Here is a 24321-nt window from a genome sequence, read left to right on the forward strand (position 1 = left end):
AAATTCTCTTTAGATCATTTGGTAATTGGAATTGATTGTCTGATGATTTTACTAGACGGTAAATTACAACGTCATCTGCAAACAATCTAAGGGAGCTGGTCAGATTATCCTCAATAAATAACAGTCTACCTTTTAAACAAAAGAAAAGTGGCTAAAACAGCATAAAAATAGTACAGACAACAGAAAATACTGTGAAAGACTATCCACAAAATATTATAGAAATCCACTAGCTCATGCGAGTTTAATGCAGCCAAAAAGAGAGAGAGAGAGAGAGAGAGAGAGAGAGAGAGAGAGAGAGAAAGTGATTACAATACATTAATCTCATCTGGAAACACATTGCTTTCACTGCTACAGTTTCACAATGGTCATGTCCATAATAGTGGATAATTTTAAAAACAGCCAAAGTCCTAATGTTAACAGATATTATCTGATATAACAGTGCATACTATGCAATTCTTGGGTGAAACACATTGATGAAGTAGTGATGGGCATCACCAATTGTTTTGGCTCTTCTCAGAGCATGCTCTGGTATTGTGCCAAGTGGATTTCAATGTATACAAAGACTGCAGGCAACACCTGGTTGCCCACTCCTGGTTATACCATCCTTCAACCACTTTACATAGTTGCTCATGGCAGTAGCACACAAACGGCTGACCAGCTTTACCATTTCTAAGATACTTGTTCCCAAGCACCATGCCAACACAATCTGCCCTTTTTCAGGTCACACATGTCAGGGGTTTTCCCTATTTGCAGCCCACAACATCACTAGAATGTTTTTCTCACTCACCTCTGCTCCACTTATACAGGATCTATCTCTCATGAGTTGCCAGGCACTTTTTCCCTGGTGTTTCGGCAGATATCTGTGATTTTGGTTTTCATATGTAAAGCTGGAATCATACCAAACAACTACTGCACCATGTGTACTTTTCTTACCGTCCACATGCCTCCAACACCACCAGGTGGCACATTCAGTCTTGCAGTAGGCAGTGGTCATAATGTTTTGGTTCATGCATGTGTGTGTGTGTGTGAGAGAGAGAGAGAGAGAGAGAGAGAGAGAGAGAGTTGATCTGAAGATGAGTAGATCTAGATGAATATTCATTTCAATTATTTCGGGGTTTTTTTTTTTTTTTTTTTTTTTAATTTGAAGAACATGGTACTTTACTAGGTATAATCCTATTGGGGGATGTATGTCACTGCTTTCCTCTGACCCCTGACTGACTTACCCTGTCACTTACAGGAGGACCTACAGTTCAATGCGAATCACAGACTGTGCTGCAACTAGACATTTATCAAATCAAAAAGTCATTGCCACACAGAAAAGGGGTGTTAAGTCACACAAAATTCCAAGAATCAGCTGGGGATCAAACCCTGGATCTTTGTAATTATAGTTTAGCACTTACCCTTTGAGCCTCAGAGTACAAAAATTGCATGATTACATAAGTTGTGTTCAATAATGTAATGCCTGGACAAAAAGTTTACAGAGAAAAACTACAACAAGTACATGATGAGCTTCAAGGAACAAAATGAGTATTAAAATAAGCCTATTCATGAAATAATTTATTTATTTTGTATATTGTGTGCCACAATATGCATATACAAAAAAAGAGGATATAAAATAATCAGATCAACATTCAACCAAAATTAAAATATTAATGAAAAGCACCAGTAAGTAGAAGTGAAATAGTTGCGCCACAGAAACAGATGAGTAGAACTGCAAAACTTCAGGCAAGCAGGGTGTTCCCAATACCTCTTGTTAACAACAATACAAAAAGTGATTCATCTGCCTCTATCCCCTCAAGTCACCATACATATCCTTCCTTCCTGTATACAACATGCCACTATCCCCAGCAGCACCTGTGGGAAATTCTCTTGCTGTTCCTTCTCCTCATCCCAACTCTTCCACGTTTATAGCATCCACGACATCTATTACAATTACTCAGTTCAGTTAGATCAGGGAAAAATAAAAGAGAGATTAGCTGTGTGTGAGCATGTCCTGGCAAAGAATTTTACTTCGGAAACACAGCTAGTGTACAGTACCTGGTTTATACATCTGCCTAATGCCCAAAACTTCCTCTCCTTACTGTATTGTGTAAGTAAACACTTCCTAACTTTTGCATTCAGTTTTATTAGTTCAAAACATTGAATGGAAATAAAGAGTGAATGATATGGCACAAAATACCCTATAATTGGGGAAGAAGAATGAGTTAAATGTTTGCACATGATGGCAAACACTATTTTCTTGTTATTATGATACTTTGGTGTGATGATAAATTATGACAACCTACCTAGAACCATGTAAGTCTTCCTCTTATCATCCACATATCAGCAATCCAACATGGCCACACTGTTATGAGATGTCAGCAGCAGTGTTGTTGCATCAGCATAATACATGCTGGATGCAGTGCACTCTTCAACATTGTTATGAAGGTAGGAAATGTACTGAGGGACTGGATGTCCCATTCCCTGTCTCCCCAGAAGTGATCAATGACAGGTCTAGTGACTTTGGTGGCCACTCCAGAAGCTGAAAGTCTGGATTGCATCTGTCAAACCATTCCTGTTCTTTCGAAAGATGTCTTCATCCTTCAGCAGAAAACGATATACTTCCTGTATACAACAGGTCCACAAGAAGATAAAAAAGGAACAGAAAACTGGTGGATTCCTCTATAACTAGGAGAGGACCAAATTGTTAAAATAAAAGCTGGGCACACCACGCAAGCACCAGCACCAACCTGCACTGTGGACACAGTATGCAGCAAAACTGTAGCTTCATGCAGATAATAAAAAAGATGCACATGACGATCCACTGTGTCAAAAAGGAAACTGGCTCCTCAGATAGCCAACAGAATTCTTGTTGCAGTCAGAAGAATTATCCCAACACTTTTCTTAATTGATTTAGGGAAACCACAGAAAAACTAAATCAGGATGGCCAAATGTATATTTGAACCACATCTTCCCAAATGTGAATCCAGTGTGCTCACCACCACTGTGTCACCTACCTTGGTCAGTCATAATGGATATGTAATGAGGCCACCCACAGTTGTTCAAAAGACTGCACATAACAGTTACCAAACATGTCAGGGGTACACCTTGACTATCAACCCTTCACTGTCTTCTACAGTTATGGTGACTACCATTTTTCTGTGTTCACAGCAGTGTTTATACATTTTAAGCATAGCAACAATCAATCCTATAGGTCTTCAAAATTGTTTATTCATCAAATACCTACACATTCTTTCATGTACTCATCTTGCTCTAACATATTGCTTGCCTCACTCTTTAGTTATTCACCAAACATTGTTGTCATACAACTAAGTTTGCCGAGGCTGGAAAAATATAATTTAGCATTTACTCTGCATATTTCTTTGTGTAGGAATGTATACCAGTTTCCCCATTTATACAAAAAAGAGCTCTGAAGGTTAAATAAGTGATATTACTTATAATTCTCGGTAGGACCGACAGCTGTAATGTAAATTACAGATGAATGCATAACATACAAATATGCAAGTTATGTATTTACAGAATAACTGCAGGAAATAACATAACATTATACCTTTTGCCACTGGTACTGGTACTGCTGCTGCTACTGCTGCTGCTGCTGCTACTACTGCTGCTGCTGCTACTGCTGCTGCTACTGCTTTCACCAGATGAAACATCTTTATCTTTATCTTTATCTTTCTTTCCTTCTTGAGCTTTGCTAGCTTTATCTTTACCTGAACCAGATGCAGATTCAGAGCCATCATCTTCCCCCTTCCCACTTTCTGCAGTCTTCCTATAACAAAAAAATATGTTCATTAAACGCACAAAACTAAAATCTCCTTCGGCAGCATGTATCGATAAACAAATTACAAAAACTGGATGTACCTGATAATTAAATTGCACAGGCCACAAATGCAAATGACAATTTCACTCTTTCATACACTGCACGTTGTAACTAGTGACAGATATAATGGCAGATAGAGCCCAATTAGCAAGTGGAAAAAAAGAGCAAAGTCAGCAGAATCAAAAAACTGCCAGGAAATATGAGAGAAATATAATTTTTATACAGATGGTAAAGATATATTACACGTATTCCTCCATCAAAAACTGTAAATATGCAGCTGGGCAACAGTGGTTGTGATGATTCATTCTCCACTCAGGTTCATTTGGCATTTCTGCACTGGTTCTTGTGCACGTCGTACACGTTATAATGACTTTGACGGTACTGAATTCTTCTAAATGTCCATTACACTCAGTGACACAGTTTCTGCAGGAAGAAGAAGAGAGATCGCTGGATATCTATGGTAAGCACTTGTCCATCATGAGACCATCAAAAGGCAATGGTGTTGTGTCAAGTTTTTGTTGTAGGTATGACAGTAGAGTATGAAAAATACACGGTCAGAGCCTCTCTTTGGTTTGTGATGTCCTGCTCTACATGACTGAAGAACAAATTTGCCAAAAGGAGCACACTGTAACAAGACAACTACATTTTCATTTGACACAGTTTACAGAGGCTAACACTACAATTTGGCATTTGTAGTGTTTCTGTTCAACGGGAGTCCCAAAGGCAACAAAATAATGCATGTGACTAAATAATGATGTTCCAAGTGCCTTCTGCAGGTGCCACTGTAGATGCAGAAGATACATCACACTTACTGGTCTACAAGTCACCAATAATGCAAATGGATGAGCCAGAGTTCTGTTCAGGGAGCAAAAAATTTACAACTCAGTGAGACAGAGTCCTGCAAAACCCAGGAATACATCAGAACACTAATCATTACTATAGAATTTTTTAGAGGGAACATTTTTTTCATAGCGTGGGGAAAGAGACAGCGACTTAAAAGCAACATAGATTGTAAACAAATAATTCAATTGGCAGGACTCAAAATCTAAACTGGCTGTTCAAAAAATAAGAACATTTCTAGTGCACATGTTTTTAGAATTCTCAGTAACAGTGTGAGTAAGTGAGTGAGTGAGTGTGTGTGTGGGTGGGGGGGTGGGGGTGGGTGGGGAGGGGGGTTGGGGGGGGGAAGATTTCAGTACCATCAAAGTGGAGGAACACTTTGGTGCTGTGCTGTGCTGTGCTGTGCTGTGCTGTGCTGTGCTGTGCTGTGCTTCAAGTAAGATACTTAAAATTTTTGCTGGAAGCTTTCTCAAGACTTACGTCACATGTGTAAGCAATGACAACCAAACTCATTGCTGTTAGATGCCTAGTTCACTTTGGCTGCTTACTCCATGTAAGCAACAACCTCCACCCACACACACTACCGTCTCAAACATGCAGTGTGAAAAATCACAAGAAACCCAATTACAGCACTCCGGTCACTACGCATTAAAGTTTTCCAGTCAAAGTCTGCCTGACAATAATCTGTTTGTTTCAGAGCCATAAATAACTAACACCCAGGAAAGCCATCCTGAAATTATCATGAACAGAATGATCATATTACTGTTTTAATTTTCATTTGTGGCAGAAAAATGTTAGCTGTTTTAGTTTTAACTAATTTTATAAAGAGTGACTACCATCAATCTAGCCCTGTTCTAAACTGAATAGTTCATTTAGAAATGAAAGCAATTATAATGTATTTTAATTACATTTCTGCAGCTGGTAAACTTAAGCCTAATCCTTAAGCTTCAAGTACTGCAATTTGTTGCACTTAGGTGCACTACTTGTAATTAATAAATGTAAGTTTTAGCAACCCTGTCGACCGCAAAAATGGATAACATGGATGTATCAATATGTATAACGTCGCCCATGTCTAGCAAGGGCACCTAGTGGTTGCCGGTCAGACACTTGAATTTCCATAACAGGCAAATACAAGGTTGCCTGATGGTGGTCTCTTCCTCCATTGCTGTTACTCAACTTTCCTTTACCAGTGAGCTCCGACCACCATGACTGTCTACCGGGACTGAATCAACTCTATGTGCATAATACTTCAACTTTTGAAATCCAACAACACATTAATGGTTTGCCAAATGTTCTCTTAAGAAAACAGAAGTAAAAATTTGCTTGGATATTGGGAGTGGTCATAACAACAAATATAGCACTCTGGGGAGGGGAGAATTAATTTCTAGTGTAAGTTTCTAAAATAAATATTTGGTTTTTACTTTCACACATGCTCCCTAACATGGGGACTGTACGAACTTCTCTCCACCGATTTGATCCATATTGACAGTGTGTGTAGGGCACAACTAGGACGTGAACATAGGTAAAGGGAACATGCAACTCTCAACTCTTTTTAAGAAAACAGTATTTGAAAATTTTAGGCATTCTTATATACTTTTTATGGTTCCTAGAATTCAAGGAGTCGGTGGCCAGGCAAGTAAGTGCTTTGTTTCACAAGCATGAGGTCTCTGGAAAGAATTTCGCTGCTGACACTTCTAGTTCTTTTTATTTTTTTGTTTTTGTTCATTCCCAGATAATTCTAACAACAGATTTATTATTTTCATAAACGTATCCTAAAACAGATAAATGTTTGGCAAGGAGACTGGAAGTAAGATGACAATACACATTCTGTCAAATCAGTACAATCATTTTATTTATATTATTGTATCTACATTTGTGACAAGTATAAAGTGTAACCTACAGCACACTGCTCGAATTAGAATGATACTAATTGTAGAAATGGAAAACAATAATTACTGTGACATACAGTACACATAATAAATTCTTAAATTGTGCATGTGCATGATTCTTTCAATGTCTCTATTGAAAAACTAATTTAGTTCACATTCATAAACACTTACCACTCATCACACAATTTCGCAGCATACCACACACAATGTCTATTGTTAGAATAATATGTGAATGAAAAAAAAAAGTACCAACAGAGAGATTCAATTCAAAGAACTCATACTTATGAAACTAAGCGCTTACTCACTCAGCTGTGGATTCCTTTAATACTAGCAACAATATAAAGTACACAAGCACGCCTAAAATGTTCAAACTTGATTTTCTCAAAAACAGTTGAGAGTTACATCTTCCTGTTTAAATATGTTGAAGCCCCAGTTGTGCCCTACTCACCCCATCAATATGAATCAAATCAGTGAGTGGATGTTTATACAGACATCATGAGAGAGCAGAATGGGGCACTCCGCGGAACTCACGGACTTCAAATGTGGTCAGGTGATTGGGTGTCACATGTGTCATATGTCTGTACACGAAATTTCTACACTCCTAAACATCCCTAGGTCCACTGTTTCTGATGTGATAGTGAAGTGGAAACATGAAGGGACACGTACAGCACAAAAGTGTATAGGCCAAACTCGTCTGTTGACGGACAGAGACTGCCGACAGTTGAAGAGGGTCGTAATATGTAATAGGCAGACATGTATACAGACCATCACACAGGAATTCCAAACTGCATCAGGACCCACTGCAAGTACTATGACAGTTAGGCGGGAGGTGAGAAAACTTGGATTTCGTGGTTGAGTGGCAGCTCATGAGCCACACATCATGCCAGTAAATGCCAAATGACACCTCGCTTGGTGTAATGAGCATAAACATTGGACAATTGAACAGTGAAAAAACACTGGATGGAGAGATGAATCACAATACACAATGTGACAATCCGATGGCAGGGTGTGAGTATGGTGAATGTCCGGTAAACACCACCTGCCAGCGTGTGTAGTACCAACAGTAAAATTTGGAGGCACTGGTGTTAAGGTGTGGTTGTGTTTTTCATGGAGGGAGCTTGCACCCCTTGTTGTTTTGCATGGCACTATCACAGCACAGGCCTACATTGATGTTTTAAGTACACTCTTGCTTCCAACTGTTGAAGAGCAGGGGATGGCGATGGCATCTCTGAACATGATTGAGCACCTGTTCATAATGCATGGCCTGTGGCAGAGTGGTTACATGACAATAGCATCCCTGTAATGGACTAGCCTGCACAGAGTCATGACCTGAATCCTATAGAACACCTCTGGGATGTTTTGGAATGCCGATTTCATGGCAGGCCTTACTGAATGACATTGATACCTCTCCTCAGTGCAGCACTCTGTGAAGAATGGGCTGCCATTCCCTAAGAAACCTTCCAGCACCTGATTGAACGTATGCCTGTGAGAGTGGAAACTGTCATCAAGTCTAAGGGTAGGCCAACACTGTATTTAATTCCAGCATTACCGATGGAGGGCATCACGAACTTGTAAGTCATTTTCAGCCAGGTGTCCGGATACTTTTGATCACATAGTGTATGTAGGAATAGAAATTCATTACAATACAACAATAGCTGCAATAATTACTGTTTATAAACCAGAATATATGAATGATGCATATTTTCTGCATAATTATGAGCGTGGTACTGAATCCATCCACAAAACTGGAAGTCATACTATTAAGTACATTCTGAACTGAAGGCATGCTCATACAGCAAATTGATCTCACATGAGCATGATGAACAAAATATACTTCAATTAGAATGCAATACACATGCATTTTGCTTTCAAATTAATTCATCAATAATTGCATCCTAAATCGAGTCCTGTTGTGAAGGCATTTTTTTCACCCATTTCAATTATAATTTCTCCACTTAACATTTAAAATTACAATATTTAAATTACAGAGCAAAGTACTACTGTCCCTTTTCACTGATAGAATAGTTCTACTTTCACTGAGTTTTATTCTAGGAATCAACCACAATGATCAATGGCTGCTAATGATCTTTCATTAATAAGATCCAGATCAAGATACTTAGCAAACTTCAGGTAGTCTATCCTTAACATATTATAAATGTTTCTGACACTGCACATGAAAATTTGGTGACAGTAGCAAATGATTCATTACTGACTGCATGAATTGCTCAGCTTTTCCTGGAAGCACCAGATGCATTTGTCTGTACAAGAAACTAAATGTGGAAATGTCATTATTTCCAGTATATGATCATAGAATGTCATTCTTAAACTATCAACTTCAGTCAATAATGAATATACTCAGAACTGAATCATAAAGAACATGCTAAGCGAACTACAGGCATTCTTGAATTACACAAAAAGCCTGTCTTTTGGCTTTAACCACACCACGCAGTGGTTTTGGATGCACCTTACCTGTCAAGTTTTTCAGTGATGCACAGCTGACCTTGCATATTTTTTTATGGTGGTACCATTTTGACTCAAGTCTGGATTTTATTCAAATTCTATTTTTTCTGAGAATATTCAGATCTGATATTAGTCATTATTGACTTAAGCTGATAGTCTGAGGACAATATTTTGTGGTCACAAACTGGAAATGAAGAAAGACATGCACACCTCCTGTCTCAATATATATAAATGCAACTGTTGCAGCTCATTTAACTAGATCATTTTGTTAATTCTTTAGTTTTTTTAAATAATTTCAGAGATGACAGGAAGATTATTTTGCTGACAAGCCATTATTTTTTCACCTATTTATTGACTTAGTAACAAAGTATATAATGCCCTACACTTGCATTAACCTGTTACTAGACAGTTTGATGAACATAGTTGTCAAACAAGGTACTTGTTTTAAAATACAGGAATACTAGTGCCTGAAGTTGATTAAACCTGTGCTTCCTATTACCATACCTTATTAGCCCATTTTTCTATTCATTAATAAATTTCCGTTCTCAAACTCTGGAATATATCTTGTAATGATACTCACTTTTCTTCATTATCTCTTTTCTGTGAAAATTAAATAATTTTTTTGTTGTAATCAGTAGCAGTCACATCTTCCAAGCTCAATATCTTTCGACGCAATAGCTAATAGTACATTTCAACTGCTCAAGAAGATAAGCAATGTTACTTGGAAGGAACTGATCGCATTACAGAAAGTCACATCTTGTCGGTTCCACAGACATTGTAAGAATCATCGCCAAATTAAAAGGTCAAACAGCTGCATACAGTAGCAGTGAATCCACACTTGGAGAAAACTATTCTGGAAGTTCTTTCAATTAATTTCTCCTTCAGTGTTTTTATACACATCAATGAGAAATGCAAGTTTGATCCTTCAGTAATTGGCCAAGGAGTAATTTTAACTATTAATGTTTGAATATGTTTTCTGTGGCACTAATTAAAGAAACATTTCATTTAAGAGAATAAGTGACTAATTAATAAATTATCATTTGCTATGATGTTTTTTTGCTTGTTGGAAAACTTCCTTTAAAAAAAAATGAACATTCAAACTTCCTGACACATTAATACTGTATGGTTCAATGATACTGACTAACAGTTCTGAGTCTGCTTCTGGCACATACACAATGTGATAAAAGGTATCCGGACACCTGGCTGAAAATGACTTACAAGTTTGTGGCACCGTCCATCAGTAATGCTGGAATTCAATATGGTGTTGGCCCACCCTTAGCCTTGATGACAGTTTTCACTCTCACAGGCATACATTCAATCAGGTGCTGGAAGGTTTCTTGGGGTATGGCAGCCCATTCTTCACGGAGTGCAGCACTGAGGAGGGGTACTGATGTCAGTCGGTCAGGCCTGGCATGAAGTCAGCATTCCAAAACATCCCAAAGGTGTTCTATAGGAGTCAGGTCAGGCCCTGTGCATGCCAGTCCATTACAAGGATGTTATCGTCGTGTAATAACTCCGCCACAGGCCATGCGTTATGAACAGGTGCTCAATCATGATGGGAGATGCTATCGCCGTCCCCAAATTGCTCTTCAACAGTGAGAAGCAAGAAGGTGCTTAAAACATCAATGTAGGCCTGTGCTGTGATAGTGTCATGCAAAACAACACGACCAAACACGACCACACCGTAACATCACCGCCTCCGAATTTTACTATTGTGTGCAACATTGGCTCGGTTTCAAATAGTGCAGTTTATGACCTAAGTCATGGCTTGTAGAAAATAAACTAATGCTAAATCACATTAAGACTCAGTTTTTACAGTTTCTAACACACAATTCAACAATACCTGACATTTTAATGTTCCAGAATGGGCATATGGTTAGTGAAACAGAACAGTTCAAATTCCTAGGTGTTCGGAAAGATAGTAAACTGTCGTGGATGGTTGGTTGGTTGGTTGTTTTGGGGAAGGAGACCAGACAGCGAGGTCATTGGTGTCATCGGATTAGGGAAGGACGGGGAAGGAAGTCGGCCGTGCCCTTTGAAAGGAACCATCCCGGCATTTGCCTGGAGCGATTTAGGGAAATCACGGAAAACCTAAATCAGGATGGCCGGACGCGGGATTGAACCGTCGTCCTCCCGAATGCGAGTCCAGTGTGCTAGCCACTGCGCCACCTCGCTCGGTAACTGTCATGGAAAGCCCATGTTAGGATCTTGTTCAAAGACTTAATGCTGCCATTTTTACTATTCAAACGGTATCTGAAGTAAGTAATCATTTGATATGAAAATTAGTCTACTTTGCTTATTTTCATTCGCTTATGTTGTATGCTATTCTATCAAGTCTGGGTATTTTGACATTGGCATCTCAATATATTTATTCCTTACTGTCATTTCTTGTTAACAATATTAGCTTATTCCCAAGAACACGCAGCTTTCACTCAGTTAATACTCAGCAGAAATCAAACCTGCATTTGGATTAGACTTCCTTAACTCTTGTGCAGAAAGGTGTGCAGTATACTGCTGCATCCATTTTCAATAAGCTACCACTAGAATTCAAAAATCTTAGCAGTAATCCATGCACTTTCAAATCAAAACTGAAGAGTTTCCTCATAGGTCACTCCTCCTATTCTGTCGAGGAGTTCCTTGAAAAATTAAGCTGATTCTTGTTGTATTGTAGATTGCGTTTACTTAAACATATGGATTGACTTTTTTCGTTTTCATAAATATTTTATTTTTACCTGTTATAACTTTTACGTTGTAATATCATGTACTGACATGTTCCATGACCTTGGAGATTTGCTCCTCAATTTGGTCCTACGAGAGTTGACGTGTAAATAAATAAATACACACGCTGGCAGATGATGTTCACCGTGCATTCTCCATACCCACACCCTGCCATTGGATCGCCACATTGTGTACTGTGATTCATCACTCCACACAACATTTTTCCACAGTTCAACTGTCCAATATTTACACTCCTTACAACAAGCAAGGCTCGTTTGGCATTTACTGGCATGATGTGTGGTTTATGAGCAGCCGCTCGACCATGAAATCCAAGTTTTCTCACCTCCCACCTAACTGTCATAGTACTTGTAGTGGATCCTGATTCAGTTTGGAATTTGTGTGTGACGGTCTGGATACATGTCTGATTATTACACATTATGACCCTCTTCAACTGTCAGCGGTCTCTGTCAGTCAACAGACGAGGTCGCCCTGTACGCTTTTGTGCTGTGTGTGTCCCTTTACGTTTTCACTTCACTATCACATCGGAAACAGTGGACCTAGGGATGTTTGGGAGTGTAGAAATCTCGTGTACAGATGTATGGCACAAGTGACACCCAATCACCTGACCACATATGAAGTCCGTGAATTCTGCAGAGAGATCCATTCTGCTATCTCACAATGTCTGATGACTACTGAGATCACTGATATGGAGTACCTGGCAGTAGGTGGCAGCACAATGCACCTAATACGAAAAACACATTTTTGGGGGTGTCCAGATACTTTTGATCACATAGTGTAGTTTTCATCTCTCAGGGGAGATTGTTACAGCATAAACTCCACTGCAGAGTGAAAGACTCATTCCAGAAGTAAAGAATGCTTTGTAATGTGTTCTGGAACAGGGCTGCATTGTTCAGTTTCTTATCTCTTTAAGATATGCTTTAGAAGTACTAAAAGAGTAAATTGTGACTGCACAAGCTGAGCTAGTGACTGTTATTGTATGTATTTTACCACTACACTACACTAGTTTGAAAATCTTACACTTACCTCTTGCTAGATTTACTTTCCTCACTTGAAGAACTCGGTTTTTTATTTTCTTGTTCAGGTTTGCTGGTTTTTGTCTTCTGTGGGCTCCCTGAGTCTGACTCTGAATTTCCCTGCTTCTTTTCTGTAGTGCTTGTCCTGTATATCATAAATAAATATACCTATGTAAATAATTGCCATAAACAAGGAGAAATACAAAAATATTTAATTTTATTTTCTTTTGTTTCGGGTCAATGTACAAGGCATGTTATTTTAAGTCTAGTGATGATCCAATTCAACAACCCAGTACTTTGTACAAGTGACACAATTTTACTGGTATTCAAGATGGGTGGGTTTAAACCTTCAGCAGCTGCCCAGATTTAGATTCTCCAAAATAACTTCATGTGACTCAAGTTGCTTGGATGAAAGGTGCTGACTTCAGTTTCATTTGCAGTAAGTTCTATTACTCTGCTGCTGCTGTGGGGCATCCAATACAGGAAATATCCTTATAGTGTGGTTTCTGTGGTCTATATGTCTGTGGATTGAGATTTCAGGTTTGCTACATCATCATAACGCAAGAACTTTCTGAAAGCAGTGGACAGAATACCTTTAGTGAAAAGATACAAAAGAAATGAAGCATAAAATGAGCTTTGTCACAGATCATCATTTAATCTGCAAGGTCTTCTCCTCTTCTCAACATGATGTAGTATCATTAGTATTTGCCTAGTATGTTATTGAGCAGGGACACTTGAGTCTACATAGGCCCATTTCCTTTCAGCCATATCTTCAGATCTTTTCAGTCTACAAAACAAAACAATAAGACATGTTAGGGCCTTCATTGGATTGCAGCAATTTATATTGCATCTAAATCCTGCCTGTTCTATTGGAATGTGTCAAAATGCTGTAGGACATTCTGTTACTGGTCACTCTTTCTAGTGGTAAAATAAATTCATTTTCATTCTTTATTTGGATATTGTCCTAAATCAGGTAGGATTCAACACAGAGTCAAAGAACATATTGTGCCACTCACATACATACTGCATAATGACCATGATGCTCAAACTTTGAATTCATTAAGGTACATAAAAGCTTTACCAAATCCTGAAAAAGTGGACCCCATACTAGACAGGATAAATTATAGGGAAAGGAAAAATGAACACTAAGATATATAAGGGCAGTTGTTCTTCCTGCAGTCCATCTTTGAATGGAACAGGAAGAAGGGCAACTAATGATATTGGTATACTACAGTTTCTCCATAGAAGTTTTACTTGACAATGTTATTACATTTTTAATCTGAAAATATCTTTTTCTTTCCAGGTATTTCATATATATATATGTGTGTGTGTGTGTGTGTAGCAGTTTTCTGAAGGAGTGGAGGAGACCAAAAAAAGCTGTATGTAGTTTGTGTGAAAGTCTACGGCATAAGTGGAGAAACATTTAATCTCCACAACTATTTAAAACAATACCACAAAGCTACAGGAGAATGCTGACAATTAGATGGGTTGACTGGGTAGCTAATGAGGAGATAACTGAATTGAGTTGATCAGAAAAATTTATTCAACAATTTACACTGAACCCTGATTACAGCAACTAGGTTCAAGTGGATATAAGTTGCAGTAGCAATGCAGAGACAAAGAGGATGGAGAGCTACATCAAGTCAGTATTCAGGCAGAACACTGCAACAACAGGCGTAAAACAACACCCACAACAGAGAGTATCCAAATGCAAAATCACTGGGCCCATTCAAGAGACTTTCACATCGTTGCATTATCTAAAGCTAAAACACTACAAAATTATATTAAATGGAACAGACATGTAAAATCGGCAGTGGGGACAACTTATAATAACACTTAAATTTGTTGTAGATCAATGCTCTAACATGTTCATGTGGTTTTTTTTTCCATTAGAAGTGACTCCTCCCTCCCTCCCCCCCCCCTCCCCTCCCCTACACTAACCCGGCAAGTTGATACAGTGGTTAAGACTCTCATTCTACAAAAGCAAATTTAATTCCACATCTAGCCATGCCAATTCAATGTGAAGTTTCCTTAAATCACTTTTAATGGAATCTGGAAAGGTTCCTTAAAAATTCTGTGGTCATTTCCTTCCCAGATATTTGTCCAATTTGGCTAGTGCTTCTACTATAATGACCCCGCTGTCTATGAGATTTTAAACTCTTCTTTTTCTGTTGGCTCGCAGTTTTTCTTCTTTTAATGTCTTCACACATTTGGAACCACGTCAGAGAATTCTCAGTTATCTATTGTGACTGAAGGACTTCAAATGATTGTTAATGATGCATTATTTAACTCTATATGCACTGAAAATTCTGCACATGTTCAGTAATGCTGAACTGTGATGCTGGTTTTGCCTTCTATTACGGGAGTTACAATATACTTGTTTAAACATACTGTTTGTGATTTCCCACAGACTGATTTGCAGACTAAAGAACAGTTTTTCAAAATGTTTAAAATTTGAGGAAAATTGTATGCTTCCCAGTCTTCTCACGTTACATGCAAGAAATATTTTTTCTTACATTACTTATATTCAACAAAATGTGCTGAAACAGTAACACATTGACATTTTTCAACAAGGTTTTATAAGTAGACAAGAAGACTACCTACATGTCTCAATATTTCAGAAACTGAGATGGCAAATACCACAAAACAAAATCATGTTTCTCTCTTCCTTCATCACCTTCCCTCTCTCAATTTCATGTCAATGACATACAGGATCTACTGAACTCGGAACAGTGCCATGTGACTTGAGTTTTTAAACTAGTCAAATAAAAGCAGTAACTTACTTCTGTTAACACTTTTCACAGCAGCAATCACATTTACACAGACTGGAAAAACAATAGGCATAAATTCCCAGATTTGCTTCTATATTAATGTGAGACAAACGAGCAGTGATATGATAACACGCTATATTTCTTTTGAACAAATAGCAATAACTTTTTTTTATATGGGGTTGAAAAAAAAATGGAGCGGATGGGGAGGGAGGGCAGGCTGTTACTTTGGCCACACTGAATGTAATGAGCTTTTGGCATTATGAAGTTTCTCACCATTCTAGCAGATGTGAGCCAACTTCTCACATCACTAATCAGTGACATATACACAGTAATATCATTGTGCGCTCATAATAATACCAAGACTTCATATAACTAAGCTTTTATGTATGGGATAGTATGATGATGAAGCTTGTAGCATAAAAGTGATTACATGAACTACTGCAGGGAGCCATGGTTGTTCCTGTCCTTGCAAGATAACAGAAACATCTACATATGTTTCCCTAACACTTCCAATAACAACACAATGTTCAAAAATGTATTTTGAACTTAAATAAATCCGTTCCCTGATGACTATATAAGCACACAGTACAAAAACTTTTTCGCCCCCAGGAGATATCAGCCTAATTCCACGTAATATGGCCTCAATTCAAGGACAAAGAGTTTCCAGAAATCTCTTCCGGTATGCCACAACCAGTTGACACCACTTACTGCCGACTGGATCCTGTACGGCTACCATAGTAGCCACTGAAGTGTTTAATTCACATGCCAAAAAGTAAACCACAGACCAAAGACTCACAGCTCCGAAGAGTACATATACCCAGCCATTTGCACTAAAATCACTTCTGTCAGCACCACAACTCTACCATGATGACCATCAGTATGGGGGCAGCAGGCCACTGCCTCCTATGCCACCAGTCCGCCACCTTCTGACAACACTGGGAGATGGAGTATCGAGCATGCCATCACAGCACGAGGGGCTCGCGTGGGTGGTCAAGCACAAAGGCTGGCAGGGGAAGGTCTCAGCGTGAAGGCCGTAGCTGGCTGACACTGCACTCCGTCAGCAATCCTGGGCATTAACAATACTTGAGGCAGTGGAATTCCTCAGCCAAGTTGCCACCATCATGTACTGGGCAGTGGCAGGTTGCAATAACAAAGAGCACAGAGTATTTGCAGACTGTTTCTCTAGCCCTCCCAGGCATCCATCCAACCACACCCACAACTGGTGTCAACATAACGTTCCAAACAGTCCCAGATATTTTCCATGAGACTAAGATCATATGTTTTGGTGGGCCACTCGAAGTGCGATTGGTTGCCCAAATGTTTGTCAGGCCTAAAATGTATGTGATCTGCCCTATGAACAAGGCTGTTGTAAACCTAGAAGAAGGGAGTGTGCACAGCTCACTCATCATTATTAAGATGTAGAGGAAAGGGCAACACTTGGTAAACAAGATGTTGAAATAGACATCCTGGTTCACATCCATGATAACCTAAATAGGTAGGCCCAAGTCACAATACAAAAATAACTCTTAAACTTCACAGTACCACCTCTACATCCAAACACAATAGCTCCATTCTGACATTCTGTAACACTTAACATCGACTCATCTTACTATGTTAAGTTCACACAAGTGACTAGCACATATGCATCACTTGACAGTAATGGGTCACAGGAGTGGCTTGTGCGACACATTTGAGTACAAATCACACTGATGAACATTCTCCTGTATTACTATTAAGTTGGGCACACCTTGATTACATTTATTGGGCTTCTCTAATGACATTTCTATCAAAATTTGTGATTTGTTCATGCTTTTTCACTTTGCGTATTTCTGCTCCTTGTCTCGAGGACCATTCACAAAGAGACTTTTGCTAAACGTTATTACGAGCAATCGAACTTTTTATATTTGTTACAAAGAAACATGAATTCAGAACTTTAAAAATTTGTACAACAGGTTTGCCGCCATCAATACGAGGAATGTCACAAACAGCAATTTGCACTAACACAGCAAACCTACAATTACAATGCCACATTTTTATAGCAAACAAACTTCAGAGTTTTCACACTATAAAACATCAGAGGACAATGACATTTATTTTGAAGACTTCTACACCATTTCTCCAATCACAAGATACCAGCCAGAACATTATGACCACCTAGCTAATAGCCAATATTTTCCACCTTTGGCACAGATATCAGTGGTGTCACATCCTGACATGGAAGCAATGAGGTCTTGGTAGATTGCTGGAAGGAGCTGGCACCACATCTGCACACACACACACACAAGTCACCTAATTTCCGTAAATTTTGGGAGAAAAAGGGGGAGGGGGGGGCATGAGCTCTGATGCCATGTTTAATTACATCCCAGATGTGTTCGATCAGGTTCAGGTCTGACAAGTTGGGGGGGCCAACACTTCAATTGGAACTCACCACTGTGTTCCTAAAACCACTCCAATATACTCCTGGCCTTGTGATATGGCACATTATCTTGTTGAAAAATGCAACTGCTGTCAGGAAACACTGTCATCGTGAAGGGTTGTATGTCGTCTGCAACCAGTGTACAATACTCCTTGGGTATCATGGTGCCTGGCACAGGGTCCACTAGATCCATGGATGCTCACGTAAATGTTCCCCATAACATAATGGAGCCGCAATCAGCTTGTCTTCTTCCCACAATAAAGGTGTCAAGAAGCTATTTACCTAGAAGAGAACGGACTCACGACCTCCCACCAGCATGACAAAGAAGGTATTGGGATTCATCAGACAATGCAATGCTCTGCCACTACACCAACATCCACTGCCCATTTCAGTTGTAGGTGCCAATGTTGTGGTGTCAACATTGGCAATGTATGGGTCGTTGGCTGCAGAGGCCCATTGTTAGGAGTGTTCATTGCACTGTGGTTTCAGACACACTTGTACTCTGCCCAGCATTAAAGTCTGATGTTAGTTCCGCCATGTCTCACCACTTGTCCTGTTTTACCAGTTTGCCCAGTCTACGATGTCTGACATCTGTAATGAAGGGTGGCTGCCCAACACCACATCGTCTGGAGGTGGTTGCACCTTGGTTTCGTTATGTGTTGAAGACACTCACCATAGCACTCCTTGAACACCAAACAAGTCGCGCAATTTCCGAAATGCTCATGCAAAGCCACCGGGCCTTCACAATCTGCCCTCAGTCAAATTCAGATAGATCGCACACCTTCCCCATTCTACACATGGACAGCATTCTCATAGACACTACATGCACTGTGCATGTGTCTCACTAGCTGTCATTCCTCACCAGGGGACACTGCTATCACCTGAATGGGTTTATATCGATAGTAGGTTGGTGGACATAATATTCATAAATAGGTTGGTGGTCACAATATTTTAATATCCATAATAATATCAGTGTGTCTAGAAGTACTATGCTCTTTGATTTTATCTTGGTCTGATTATCATATTTTCTGCCTTTTTACATGAACCACATGAGCTGGTGGATCCTCTTGGACTGACTTTACACGAAAATATGTGATACATTTTTTGCCTATTATGCCACCACCAAATGCAATGTGGTGGTCACAAACTTGTAGTATAATCATAGACAGAAGCATTATGTTCAGTCTCATCTCCCGTGAGTAGTTGACCTACAGGATTGAGCCAATCATGCCTAGATATCAAGAGTGTTCAGTTCTGTATGTACACACTAATTATAGATGTGTTAGACCGTTTTGAGCGAGATAATGAAGAACGTAGTATGGCAAACCCAACTTACAGGACAGGGTGGACATTGGAGAATGGTAATCTGACAATCAATCAAGGTCACAATACTCATCAAAGTAAGCAGAGCTCATAATGAGCCACGAGGAAGAAACACGGGCACACAGTGTAATACACACTACACCCATGTTGCCTTCACATGCGTGACAGATGTGACTGCCTACACTGAAATAGGGAATTTGGGCAATGGTACCACCAGGTTACCTCCTAAGCGTACACTATAGTCTCTTGCGGTGGCATTAAATCGGTTCCAGCAGCATTGTTCCATAAGTTAATATTATTGGAATTACATGGAGTCCTGAAATGGACCAAGCACAGAAATTAATAGCAGAACTGATGATAGGTTGGCTATCTCTACCATTCCAAGTGAGCACTGAACATCAGTATCATTGCTGAACTGGAAATCATTCTACTTCATTTCTTATATTTGCAGCCGGTGCAACTAATTTATTAACACACACTAGGCAAAAAATTCCAATTAAAGGCTTGTAACCAAATGTTTGACAGACCATCTTTTCTAGTAATGCTGTGTTCAGCAAGTGTGTGTGTATATATATATATATATATATATATATATATATATATATACATACGATTTGTCAATTTTGTGTACACGAGAACATAAACCTAGTATCATCAGTAATAGCATGTCAAGTATTGCATGCTCTACGTACAGAATTCTATGCTTCATTTTCACCAGAAGTGAGCCAGGCAAATATTCGCAAAGCCAAAATTGTTTCACGGCAACCCTAGTCCATATACATTAAAAGACATAGTAAAAGCCAATTTAGATTAGTTGGTATCCCTAGAAATAACTGAACAAGTGAACTGTCAGTCTCTTGGCCACTTCAACATTACTGATTAAAAAAAAAAATCAAATGAGAATTGATATGTGACTGTGTGGTACTTTTATCATCATCATCATCATCATCAACGCACAGGGAGTCTTTGATTCACACGTAATTTCATTTCTCAAGGTAATATAAACTGTTTGTTAAATTAAAAGGGAGAGTATGTTTTTCTAAAATCAATCTCTTGGATACCTTCATGCAGATGCCAAAAGGATGAACAATCCAAGCAGCTTGTAGTAATTAACACTCCATTTTACCTCCACAGATATTAGTGGTCACCATTTGGAGTGTCCAGTTTTCACAACAGTTCATAGAATTATTCATATAAAATATTCAGTCATGTGTGATTTAGTTAGACGACCTTTTTCTCATGGGAAAAATGTGGCAACGCCATGTGAAGAACCAAGGTCTTTTCTTCATTTACATATATAGTTCAATTACTGGAAAAGGTAATGCAAAAACTGCACCACTGTGCACTTTGTCATTGTGAAGACAATTATGAAATCACTAAATATGAAATTCACAACAAGTAAACATTCCTGGGCAATAATCTCATTCTCCCAGAAGGATATGGAAGCCATGAACACTTACAACTTCTTGATAGAAGCAGTGGAACTTGCACAAGCCACAGATAATCTCTCTTTCTCATACAGTTTTCAAATGCTGATGGCCATATCACATAACCTCCTCTTATCATAATGTATTTCAAATTCTTTCTTATTATGGCACTATTACTGCTCATCAATGGCATCAATTTATCAAGCACAGAATATGTTTGCTTGCATTTGCTATTCCACTACTTGTGAGAAAACAGGTTTGAACAATACTGCATACTAGTCATTGGCAGATATCATGAACAGAAATTCTGGCCAGACATTTCAAATACTAGAACAAAATACATTCTGAAATTAATAATGTAGTAAAAGCACACCCAGAATGGACAAGGCAGGCAGGCAGTCTGTGCTGCCCAAGTTTATTTAGTCCTATGATTGACGAGCACCAAACCAACATCTTTTGAAGATCACTTAACTGTAATTAACTTGCTCTTCAACTATTCTTTCATGGTGCAAATGGTGTTCATCATTGCAGAAGCAACAATTGATACTAAAATATTTTTTGTTTCTCTGGAATGTGCACCTCAACAATAGTAACCCACAATGGGTCACAGTTTGCACTGAAACTACTCTCAAAATTTTGGCCTGGAATTGACATTTATTTTGTCGAAAGAGCTGAGTTTCAACCACTGTCAAATAGAGGGGCAAAGATTTTTAAAAATTCAATGTTAAGAGTGGTTCAACCTTCCACCCCAACGTTCTTTATCAGTGTTCATCAGGTAACACCCAACACGTGAGAAGACACTAGAAGTAAGTATACCATGGATGGTGCACAGCACTCCATTGCACCTTATACATCCAACTCTGCAACCTCCATAAGATGAAGTCCACACCTGGCATACTAGTCTGGGATTGCAGTGTCCAGGAACACCAGGTGCAACTTCAGTCAGTACCAATGCCTATGGACCGAGACCACCAACACTGTTATTCACTGCTGCAGAAGCGGATTCTCCACACCCTCCAGCACAGCCAAGATCACATCGAGATGGGGAGTCTCTGACAACACTAGTTCTAGAAGATGAACACCTGTATGAGCAGGCATTCCAAGTCATCCTCCCCTCTGCATAGAAACAGGCTCAAGTTTGAGTTTTTTTGCCCATATGCAATATATGTATGGGGTGAAAAAGATGGAACATTGCCTGGTCAGACAACTAAAGAGTGTTCACAGATATTACTGCAGAATGAGGGCTCTTGGGAACTTCTTAGCAACAATGTGAATGAAGAACTATCACAGTGGTTAATGTACTGCCACCCAAGCTGACACACACAGTTACTGAGACACTTGTGTACCAGCTGCTTTCAACGAACATTAGTGTCTGCTGCTATTACACTGCACTTTCCTGGCTTATGTTTCATGGGTTTCATTCACAGATTGCTCTAAGGACATGTCTGCAGCACTTGTGTGGTGTTCCCCTTTGTTCACTTCATGTATTCCTGCTTATCGTTCCAGGAATCATTTATACAAGGTTATTCGTAAGTACCTATGGGGTTCCAGAAGACAGCTGCATGAAAACTACAAAACATACAGAAAAATTGCACATATCAGTGGATAAAGGATCTCTCCACCTTTTAAGTTGTCTGCACAGTGTGGTGCAATTGCAGAGTGTACCATTAGGGGCCAGGTGTGTCGGAACATCTGCTCCATATTGTCAAAACAAATTAGTTCACACCTGTACATACAGAACCCACAAATTTTCAAAAGTGGGCTGCCTTTTTTCCGCCTTCCCAGACACCAGCAGCAGCAACTACAATGGATTGCATGTACATACTGACACTTCCCACATCACAAACAGTGGCCATACTGTGCACCTGTAACGTGAGTTAAAAACTTGAAGAGATGCTGTATCTACTGCCATGTGTCTATTTTCTGTATGTGTTATAGTTTTCATGCAGTCATCTTCTGAAACCCTGGAGGCACTTATGAATAACTCCGTACTTTGTATTGCAAAAGAAGAGCTGTGACAGCTGGCAGGGCCATTGATAGTTTTCAACTGTGTAGCACAAAAGGCTGCTGATGGTACCAAAGCTGAAAGACTGAAGACAATGACTGCCTACAGAGCTATGGCAACAATGATGTGTTTTATGGTGTAACTATAGTACATCTTGTCATACTAAATGAATTACTGGTGACTTCAACAATTCACGCTGCTTTCCCTACCATTGAACCTCCTCCATGAGTTCACAAAAAAGAGCACTGTCCAAATCAGTTTCTTTTCCTGCCATTTAAAACATAATTGAATATTAAAGACGGGCATACAAATTTTCTGTAGTATTTTATTCGTGGAAATGTTTCAGCTTGGTATACATACTCAAGTAGTAGTTAAATGACCACTTAGGGACTTTTATCAGAGTACTTATTTTGCTAAATAGAAACATGCTCAAACATAAACAACGAGTAATTCATGCAGAAGAGCTCAATCTGTGACAAACATATCTGGAGCTTAATAATAAAAGGTGAATGAATTTACTGTGCTTGCTGTTAAGTTTAATTTTGTTGCTTGTAAGTCACAAACATTGTAACCAATTACCCTATTTGACAGTAGTGTATTACAACATGTAATAGCATTACATTGGTTATATATTAACCTGAAGGAATCTGTCATGCCAATAACCACTTCCTTCAACAAGCTGGCCTAACACTGAATCACAGATGTTCTTGCAGCTGATCATTCTGGCTCTGCTTAAGTCATATGCCACCACAAAATGTTGTCCTCTACCAAGCAGCAATCATATACTTTGTTTGTGTAGCATATCCAGTGCTGTAGAGAAATTTCCCAAATTGTCCATATTATATTTTTACCAACTACATCCATTACAGCACTTGAATCACTTCCACCTCCAATGAGCTAGACATTGGTGGATAGTCAAATTCTAATCTTCCATCCTTCTGAATCACCCTTGGCTGAGTGAAAGGAACATGGTGCATTACCAATGACAGACTTTCCAGAACATGATTTGGCACACACCCAGTGCATAAAAAAGAGCACAAGGTATTTTCCCAAAACACACCGAACATCTTTTCACAGAACTTTCTTTCAAAAAAACATTTTTCAAGTTCATATTCCATTCCAAGGATCCACACAATACCTGACACTGAAATGAATCAAACATACACCAACCACCCAATGTTTCAGACAAATAAAGATTATTTGACAAAAATAAAAATATGTTAGCATACACTTACAGTACGGGGTCTCTGCAAACAATAACTGAACTTTTTTCTTCACATGACAACAAAGTCTCGTAATGACATAGTATTGGCAACACTGTCTCAATCTGCCAAATAACTGAACTTTTTCTACACATGACAACAAAGTCTTGTAAAGACATAGTACTGGCAACACTGTATCAATCTCCTGAGTAGTCCTATTGCTCATATCTCACGTAGTTTGCGAGTGAAAGGTAGTACAACATTTATGGTGATTTTTGTAATGTATGATTTAGGACATTTTGCCACACATTCAGGATGGTGAATAAACTGAAGGTAACATCTTTGCAGTAGTGATTGGAATCTTAGTTGGTTCTTATTATGATGTTTTGACTAAAAAATTAAACAGGTAATGAATC

General features: G+C 39.0%; 1 protein-coding gene across 1 annotated transcript in view; it reads right to left on the bottom strand.

Annotated features, from left to right (window-relative positions):
• Positions 1 to 24321, bottom strand: part of LOC126248167 (RNA-binding protein with serine-rich domain 1-like) — a 103484-nt gene that overhangs the window by 63488 nt on the left and 15675 nt on the right. Inside the window, exons 2-3 of the mRNA XM_049948925.1 lie at positions 12772 to 12906; positions 3551 to 3769 (exon numbers count right to left, since the gene is read on the bottom strand). Coding sequence (XP_049804882.1) covers positions 3551 to 3769; positions 12772 to 12906 — 354 coding nt within the window. The remainder of the gene's footprint in view (positions 1 to 3550; positions 3770 to 12771; positions 12907 to 24321) is intronic.

Source organism: Schistocerca nitens, chromosome 3 (genome assembly GCF_023898315.1).
Source record: "Schistocerca nitens isolate TAMUIC-IGC-003100 chromosome 3, iqSchNite1.1, whole genome shotgun sequence".
Classification (NCBI taxonomy): Eukaryota; Metazoa; Arthropoda; class Insecta; order Orthoptera; family Acrididae; genus Schistocerca; species Schistocerca nitens.